This window comes from Sardina pilchardus, chromosome 18 (assembly GCF_963854185.1).
Source record: "Sardina pilchardus chromosome 18, fSarPil1.1, whole genome shotgun sequence".
Lineage (NCBI taxonomy): Eukaryota > Metazoa > Chordata > Actinopteri > Clupeiformes > Clupeidae > Sardina > Sardina pilchardus.
In genome coordinates this window covers 2948459-2958458 of record NC_085011.1, presented here as the reverse complement: position 1 = coordinate 2958458, position 10000 = coordinate 2948459, and the positions used below count along the sequence as shown (strand labels likewise).

Here is a 10000-nt window from a genome sequence, read left to right as displayed (position 1 = left end):
TGCTGACAGCTTGAAAAACAAACCACAGTGGATCTATTTAGAGTCCACTAGGGAGGGGTCTACACCGGGGCGGACTTGACCAAATCAGACCTTTTCAGGGGTCAAGGGAAGGTCAAGGTCAGGTTAAACCTCTGACTATATGCCTGCATTACCAGCCTCGTAGTCCATCTAAAATAAGCCTCTCCCAAGCACCAGACATCAACACAGACAATGGACCAGCAGACAGAGCAGACAGAACACTGACAACCAGACGGAACACTGACAATCAGATGGAACACTGACAATCAGACGGAACACGGACAAGCAGACAGAACACTGACAAGCAGACGGAACACTGGCGAGCAGACGGAACACTGACAATGAGACGGAACCCAGACAAGCAGACGTGTCAACAGACGTAAGCGGTGCAAACAGAAGAAGAGCACTTGCAGGCAAGCTGTGAGGAGGGAGGGAGGGAGGGAGGGATGGAGAGAGAGAGAGAGAGCGAGAGATGAGTGGAGAGAGGAGAAGAGAGAGGGGGACGGAATCTATGCCACTCACCACTGGACCAGGCTTGCCATCTAACCCGTGAGCCCCCTGAGGAGGACGCGAAGAATTACCAGAGCCAGGAGGAGAGGAGGAGAGAGAGAGAGATAGGAGGAGGAGGAGAGAGAGGAGAGAGGGATGGAGAGAAGTGATGAGGAGTGAAAGGAGGGAGGAGGGGAGTGAGTTAAGCAGTGACACAAAAACAACAACACAATCTCCTGCTGGGGGGGTGAACAGGGTGATTGACAGGGGGGAGGTGAATGAAAGGGGTGATGGGATACTGGAGGGTGGGGGGGGGGGGTGAACAGGGTGACTGATAGAGGAGAAGGGATATGAAAGGCATGGTGGGATATTGGAGGGTGACAATGGTGAACACAGAACAACAGTAACTCCTTTCAAACGACAGCCTCCTCTCAGGGTGGCAGATGGACTTGAGGTCCTGACCACACCAGACACAACACTGTTTCACACCGCAACACTGACCACAGGTGAGGCCAGACACATCTCACACTGCCCAGCCGAGCTTCCGTCCCATTAACTCTCGATTTTCAAAGGTCCAAAAGGAGTTACTGTGCCATCAGTGATGGACGTCCATCTAGAATGGAGCCGGGCAGCGTTGGCACCCAGCCAAGAGGTGAAATGGTGAGTCAGGAAAAAGACCCCAGAGACGTGATGAAGTAATGTAATGATATTAATGAGAGGACTAATAACACATTATCACGGAAGCGTAATAATGTCACCATATTACATTACTGTACATCTCAAAGGCAGACACGTAGCCCCTTTGAGAAAGTACATTATGTGAGGTCACAAACACGTAGTAGTTTATAGGTCTGCTGTGTCCGCTCCAAACGCTTCAGGTGATGAGATTTTACAGAAGCGCTCGACCGTAACATGACGATCAGACTTCCTCAGATCTCATCTGTCGTCTCTCATGAGCCAGTCACAGTGAGGTGAATGAGTCAGTGTGTTTTCAGTGGGACTGGTCTTTATTAGGGACTGGAGATGGTTCAGTTCACATCCAAAGACACAACCACCTCATGAGTGCTCAGTGTCTGAGCAAGGCAAATTTGAGACGTTATTGTGCTAACACACTAACACAGAGATGACTAGCAACACAAAGGTCTGTTGAACATCTTTCAGTAGTCAGTTGGTTATAAACAGGGTTGGTTTGGTTGGTTGGATAACATAGTATGTGTGTGTATATGTGTTTTTGTGTGTGTGTGTGTGTGCGTGTGCGTGTGCGTGTGCGTGTGCGTGTGCGTGTGCGTGTGCGCGTGCGTGTGTGTGTGTGTGTGTGTGCGTGTGTGTGTGTGTACTTACAGGCAGTCCTAGATGACCCCTGTCGCCTTTGTCTCCCTTCAGGCCTGTGGCTCCCTTCTCCCCACGCATACCAATGCCCGGCTCGCCCTGCAACACACACACACACACACACACACACACACACACACACACACCTTAAACACACTGTCCAGCCATAACCTATAGCGGCATAGTCTTAGTACTATTGCAGTACTATACTACATCTTATAGTCCTAAAGTACTATTACAGTACTATACTACAGTACTATACTACATCTTATAGTCCTAAAGTATCATTACAGTGCTATACTGCAGCTTATAGTGTTATAGTACTACACTACATCTTATAGTCCTAAAGTACTATTACAGTACTATACTACATCGTATAGTCCTAAAGTATTATTACAGTACTATACTGCAGCTTAAAGTATCATAGTACTATACTACATCTTAAAGTCCTAAAGTACTATTACAGTACTATACTACATCTTATAGTCGTATAGTACTACTACAGTACTATACTGCAGCTTACAGTATTATAGTACTATACTACATCTTATAGTCCTAAAGTATTATTAAAGTACTATACTGCAGCTTACAGTATTATAGTACTATACTACATCTTATAGTCCTAAAGTACTATTACAGTACTATACTACATCTTATAGTCTTATAGTACTATTACAGTACCATACTACAGCTTATAGTCTCTAAGACACTCACCTTCGGCCCAGAGTGGCCCTGAGGCCCCTGAAAAGGAGAGGAGAGGACTGTGAGCTCAGGGAAGCAACAAGGACCTGGATCCTTAGTGGAGAATATGTCCATACAAACCAAACCAGAACTAACAGATAGTACTGTCGCTATTGTAAACTACATTTCCCATAATGCACATGCTGCATCAAGGAGGAAGTGTGGATTACACTCACCATGGGGCCAACTGGCCCTTGTGCCCCTGGAGGTCCTGGGGGCCCATAGACCTGAATCAAGGAAACAGGAAGTTATCAGTTGGTATCTACCCAGTACTGACGACTACAACTACAACTGACAATTCATCTGCAGCACAATAACTTCTGATATCATGTAGGAAAGGCAAAACTGACGTAAGTCGGAAATCAGTACTACAGTATGTGGATAGTATAGTGAACTGCAGAAGAAGAGGAAATTGAGTTGTATGTGGATGACATGTTAGTATAGTGAACTGAAGAAGAAGAGGAAACTGAGTTGTATGTGAATGACATGCTAGTATAGTGAACTGGAGGGGAAGAAGTTTGTGTTTACCATATCAGGAACTCCTCCTTTGTCTCCAGCATCTCCTTTCTGGCCCTGGGTAGAACACACAAGAACAAGGAGAACAAAGAGATCTTTAGAACGCAGAACCTTCAAACCTCAATGACAATCTACCCATGAGCCACTGCAAACACTGGAACATTCCTCCACCCTTAGGACCCTGATCACACCCACCCCAGATCACACTCACCCCAGATCACACCCACTACTCTACAACACACAGCATCCACCCCAGATCACACCCACTACCCTGCAACACACAACATCCACCCCAGATCACACCCACTACCCTACAACACACAACACCCACCCCAGATCACACCCACTACCCTACAACACACAACGTCCACCTACTCCACCTAAATCACCAACTCCAGCACAGCAAACATGCCAGTAGACAGGGTGGCACACACTCTGCCCTGTGGCACACACAGACACACACAAGGGGGGGCGGTGCTCGTGCCCATGCCAGCCCAAAGGGGCACCACTGCGTACCATTGCGCCTGGCAGTCCAATGGGACCTGGGGGTCCAGCTGCCCCCTTTTCTCCCGTAGGGCCGTCTAATCCCTACAGAACGAACAAGGAGAGCGGGGAGATTAACACAGATTAGGAGACTCCAGCAGAGTCAGATTACGGCACATCAGATCACTCAGTAAGTCAATCGCTGGTTAGTTTAGAATTCAATTCAGATCAGTTAAATTCAGATCAATTCAATTCAGCTCAACTCAATTCAGATCAACTCAATTCAGTTTGACTCAGGGTCAAATGCACAATGGACAAGGGTCATTGGGTGTCTATGGACTTCTAAATTAAAACAGAGATGGAGGCAATGCTGCTCACCCTGACACTACATCTTACATGTAACTTCCACTGATCTATAAATAATACCTTTCTAACTATTCTTTATAGATCAGTGGTAACTTCTCACACTAGAGAGCTCATCAGTAGTATTGTTTAGCCGCTACAGCTAGGTGCTAATCCCAGATGACCTACTGTAGCATCCTAGATGCTAATGATTCACAGAGATATGGAGAAAGAAGAGTCATCATCACACTTAGTGCCCATATCAGAGGACCACATGTAGTCTACAAATGCACTTGTTAAGGTTTTTTTTTTTTTTTTAATCTTTCAATTCAATCTTAAACAAATAAGAAAATCAGGCAAAACAGCACAAAATCCATCCATTCTGGATGTGTATGTTGAGGTTGTTTCAGGTGTAAGGTAAACATACATACATACACACAGGCATAGTGTATGCTGCATTGGTGTTGAGATACATTCATACATACACACACACACACAGGCTGTTTACTGTATGGTATATTATTGGTGTTGAGGTACTCACGGGTTAACGTACATACACACACACAGGCTGTTTACTGTATGGTATATTATTGGTGTTGAGGTACTCACGGGTTAACGTACATACACACACACACAGGCTGTTTACTGTATGGTATATTGGTGTTGAGGTACTCACGGGTTAACGTACATACACACGCACACACACAGGCTGTATACTGTATGGTATATTATTGGTGTTGAGGTACTCACGGGTTAACGTACATACACACACACACACACACACAGGCTGTTTACTGTATGGTATATTATTGGTGTTGAGGTACTCACGGGTTAACGTACATACACACACACACACAGGCTGTATACTGTATGGTATATTATTGGTGTTGAGGTACTCACGGGTTAACGTACATACACACACACACACACACACACAGGCTGTATACTGTATGGTATATTATTGGTGTTGAGGTACTCACGGGTTTACGTACATACACACACACAGGCTGTATACTGTATGGTATATTATTGGTGTTGAGGTACTCACAGGTTTACGTACATACACACACACACAGGCTGCATACTGTATGGTATATTGGTGTTGAGGTACTCACGGGTTAACGTACATACACACACACACACACAGGCTGCTTACTGTATGGTATATTATTGGTGTTGAGGTACTCACGGGTTAACGTACATACACACACACACACACACAGGCTGTATACTGTATGGTATATTATTGGTGTTGAGGTACTCACAGGTTTACGTACATACACACACACACAGGCTGCATACTGTATGGTATATTGGTGTTGAGGTACTCACGGGTTTACGTACATACACACACACAGGCTGTATACTGTATGGTATATTATTGGTGTTGAGGTACTCACAGGTTTACGTACATACACACACACACAGGCTGTATACTGTATGGTATATTATTGGTGTTGAGGTACTCACGGGTTAACGTACATACACACACACACACAGGCTGCATACTGTATGGTATATTATTGGTGTTGAGGTACTCACGGGTTAACGTACATACACACACACACACACACAGGCTGCATACTGTATGGTATATTGGTGTTGAGGTACTCACAGGTTTACGTACACACACACACACACAGGCTGTATACTGTATGGTATATTATTGGTGTTGAGGTACTCACAGGTTAACGTACATACACTCACACACAGGCCGTTTACTGTATGGTATATTATTGGTGTTGAGGTACTCACGGGTTAACGTACATACACACACACACACACAGGCTGTTTACTGTATGGTATATTATTGGTGTTGAGGTACTCACGGGTTAACGTACATACACACACACACACACACAGGCTGTTTACTGTATGGTATATTATTGGTGTTGAGGTACTCACGGGTGACCCTGACAGGCCCATGTCCCCCTTGTCCCCTTTGGGTCCAGGATATCCCATCACCCCCCCTTCTCCGCGGGGGCCCTCTGGGCCGAGGGGCCCTGCTGGACCCTGCTCTCCTGGCTTCCCTCTCGGACCCTACATCAACAAACAAACAAACAAACAAACAAACAAACAAACACATGTAAGATGTAAACATTGAAACCCTTCTGTGACACTTCCACAACCCTTCCACAACACCTGCATGTTGTTAAGGTCTAAGTAGACTGGTGACCGAAGATCTCAGTCCTATCAATGCCTCAGTAACTTCACATGTCACAGAAACAACATATTACAGCATCAACAACCTACCTTCTCTCCGTCATGTCCTGGAGGTCCTGGTAATCCGATATCACCCTACCGGAAAAACCGTGGGATAGGTCAGATTAATCAGGAAACACCGTGGGATAGGTCAGATTAATCAGGAAACACCACGGGATAGGTCACATTAATCAGATAGAATGCGGGAGGGATACAGGGAGTACACATAGGCCACAATCAGGAAGAGACATTGTAGTACCCAAATTCATTTAAGATGTGTGTGTATGTGTGTGTGTGTGTGTGTGTGTGGGGGGGGGGGTACCTTCATCCCATTACTGCCTGGAGTCCCTGGAGGGCCCGGTAAACCAGGAGGACCCTGCGACAAGAGAGAGTGGATATGGAGATGAGAATTACACACACACACACACACACACACACACACACACTAATGCTTAATCATATAGAATTAATTATATGATCCCTAGTAAGGGGAAAAGATTAAACCTAATCCTTCACCAGATCATGAATGATCTTCACAGACTATGAACAACTTTCACCAGACCATGAATGAAGGAACCTAATCCTTCACTAGACCATGAACGACCTGCACTAAGGAACGTAATCCTTCACTAGACCATGAATGACCTGCACTAAGGAACCTAATCCTTCACTAGACCATGAACGGCCTGCACTAAGGAACCTAATCCTTAGACCATGAACGACCTGCACTAAGGAAATTGGCTTGAATTGACACATTAATCGACACATAATTGACTAATTGACACATTAATTGACACATTAATCGACACATAATTGACTAATTGACACATTAACACTTACCATAAGCGGAACATTTCGGATATCCTGTAACATGGAAAGAGAAACATTATTATTTATTATATATTATTTTTTTAAACATTATCATATATATATTCAACTATATCTAGAGGAGCAAGGTACCAAAGGGCAAATCCAGAGCACACCCATAGCAATGGAGATGAGTATCTGAACTTCCTGTCTCTGAAGAAGTGCACCTGCAAGTCCATTTGGATTAAAGTGTGTGCTAAATGTGCTAAAATGGCAGGTGAACGTGTGGTAGAGGTTAGCGAGCTGGATTCAGGTGTGTTGTGTGTGTTGCGTGTGGTCCTTACGAGCGCCAACCTCACACTCACATTTTCATTGTTGTTGATTTCAGCTTTGCCTGGCTCTCCAGCAGGTCCTTGGGGTCCCTAGACACAACAGATGTTCAAAACAACAAAGATATTTAGACACAACAGAGAATAACAGATGTTCACAACAACAAAGATATTTAGACACAACAGAGAATAACAGATGTTCACAACAGACAAGATTTAGAGAATGACAGAGAATAACAGATATTCACGGTGCGGTAGTTAGTATTAGCTCAGGGGTTGGTGTACAGTAAGTGCAGGGGTTGATATTAACTCAGGGGTTGGTGTTAGCTCAGGGGTTAGTACTAGCTCAGGGGTTGGTGTTAGCTCAGGGGTTAGTACTAGCTCAGGGGTTAGTACTAGCTCAGGGGTTGGTGTTAGCTCAGGGGTTAGTACTAGCTCAGGGGTTGGTGTGCTATAAGTGCAGGGGTTGGTGTTAGCTCAGGGGTTGGTGTTAGCTCAGGGGTGATATTAGCTCAGGGGTGATATTAGCTCAGGGGTTGGTGTTAGCTCAGGGGTTGGTGTTAGCTCAGGGGTTAGTACTAGCTCAGGGGTAAGTGCAGGGGTTGGTACTCTAGTTCCTCACCCTTGGTCCAGCAGGTCCTTCTGCTCCTGCTGCCCCTACGTCGCCCTACAGGAGAAGAACAAGCCAGAGGATCAACGAGGGGATCGGTTCCGCTCTCATATCTCACCAATATGTCTCATACTGTATCTCACCCACAGATCTCACCCATATGTCTCATATCTCACCCACAGATCTCACATTCACACATAGAGGTACATGGTTAAAGACACTCGATCTATTCTATACAGCTATTCACTCACACATGTAATGAAAACAGCATCCATCTTACCTTGATTCCCTGCTCGCCTTTATCACCCTGTAAAAGAACCAGGATGGTTACTTACACAAATGGCATGTTACGTACATTACTCATAATCAGATCCCTGTACTCGACTGGCCAGACTATCCACATAGCCCTGTACTCTACTGACCAGACTATCCACATAGCCCTGTACTATACCGGCCAGACTATCCACAGAGCCCTTTACTCTACTGACCAGACTATCCACATAGCCCTGTACTCTAGCGGCCAGACTATCCATAATCAGAGCCCTGTACTCTACTGACCAGACTATCCATAATCAGAGCCCTGTACTCTACTGACCAGACTATCCACACCACAGAGCCCTGTACTCTACTGGCCAGACTATCCATAATCAGAGCCCTTTACTCTACTGGCCAGACTATCCATAATCAGAGCCCTGTACTCTACTGACCAGACTATCCATAATCAGAGCCCTTTACTCTACTGGCCAGACTATCCATAATCAGAGCCCTTTACTCTACTGGCCAGACTATCCATAATCAGAGCCCTGTACTCTACTGGCCAGACTATCTATACCACAGAACCCTGTACTCTACAGGCCAGACTACTACTCTACACTATGGATGAGAACTAGAGTTTCAGTCAGTGACTTTGTGTGTGTATGACGTCCAGTTGGACCCATTCAGTGACTCTGTGTGTGTGTGTGTGTGTGTGTGTGTGTGTGTGTGTATGTGTGTGTGTGTGTGTGTGTGTGTATAATGTCCAGTTGTGCCAATTCAGTGACTCTCTGTGTGTGTGTGTGTGTGTGTGTGTGTGTGTGTGTGTGTGTGTGTAATGTCCAGTTGGGCCCACTGTCCGGTACCTTGAGTCCTGCTGGACCTGGGAGGCCCGGGTTTCCTGGTGTTCCTGGAGTTCCTGGTTCTCCTTTGATTCCGCTTCCTGCTGCGCTGGCTTCTCCTTTATCTCCCTTATCACCCTGGAGACAGCAGGAGGAGGAGGAGGAGGAGGAGGAGGAGGAGGAGGAGGAGGAGGAGATGGAGGAGGAGGAAGATGAGGAGGAGGAGGAGGAGGAGGTGGAGGTGGAGGAGGTGGAGGAGGAGGAAGAGGAGGAGGTGGAGGAGGAGGAAGAGGAGGAGCAGGAGGAGGAAGAAGACATATCAGTGTGTTATATGATATATGAATATGAGTAATGGCACTAATCTGTGTTGACAAGCATTTTCACACTACTACATAAGTCAAGTCAATTCTATCATCCCACAGGGGGAAATTTAGTTGCATTAATACAACTAAATAAGCTGTGCATCACACACACACACACACACACACACACACACACACAACGAAGCATGAAATCCAAACACTATCAGCTGTGCATCAGAATATGGATATATATGTCACACGGCAGTTTTTAATGTCCATCAGCTCTTCACAAGGCTGCACAGCTGTGTCTAGACTGGAGGGCTCTTGAACATCATTCAGACATGCAGCACACAGCAGAGCCACTTAGCACAGCAACACCACACACACACACACACACACACACACACACACATGCACATGTGCACTGCAACAGCACAGGAACAACAGACACACACACACAACATGTGCACTGCAACAGCACAGGAACACCATGAGACACACACAACATGTGCACTTCAACACAAAGACATTATGAACCATGGAGACTAGCACAGGAACGATACTTCTCAAATAAAAATATGTAAATAACAAACATTAAACAGAAGGGAAGCAAACACTCGTGTATGAATGTAATTATTATGCACTGTGTTTCACTACTGGCAAACACTTGTGTATGAATGTAATTATTATGCACTGTGTTTCATTACTGGACAAACACACAACAAAGATGCCACACTC

The 10000-nt window shown here is 45.5% G+C and overlaps 1 protein-coding gene across 1 annotated transcript in view; it reads right to left on the bottom strand.

Moving 5' to 3' along the window:
• The window catches only part of col13a1 (collagen, type XIII, alpha 1), a gene marked incomplete in the record, with an annotated part of 134259 nt that overhangs the window by 5157 nt on the left and 119102 nt on the right, over positions 1-10000 (bottom strand). The window contains 14 exon segments of the mRNA XM_062520299.1: positions 541-576; positions 1849-1935; positions 2551-2577; positions 2754-2804; positions 3106-3150; positions 3610-3681; positions 5824-5958; positions 6172-6216; positions 6443-6496; positions 6961-6984; positions 7293-7349; positions 7879-7923; positions 8147-8173; positions 8985-9098. Of these exon segments, the coding sequence (XP_062376283.1) occupies positions 541-576; positions 1849-1935; positions 2551-2577; positions 2754-2804; positions 3106-3150; positions 3610-3681; positions 5824-5958; positions 6172-6216; positions 6443-6496; positions 6961-6984; positions 7293-7349; positions 7879-7923; positions 8147-8173; positions 8985-9098 (819 nt within the window).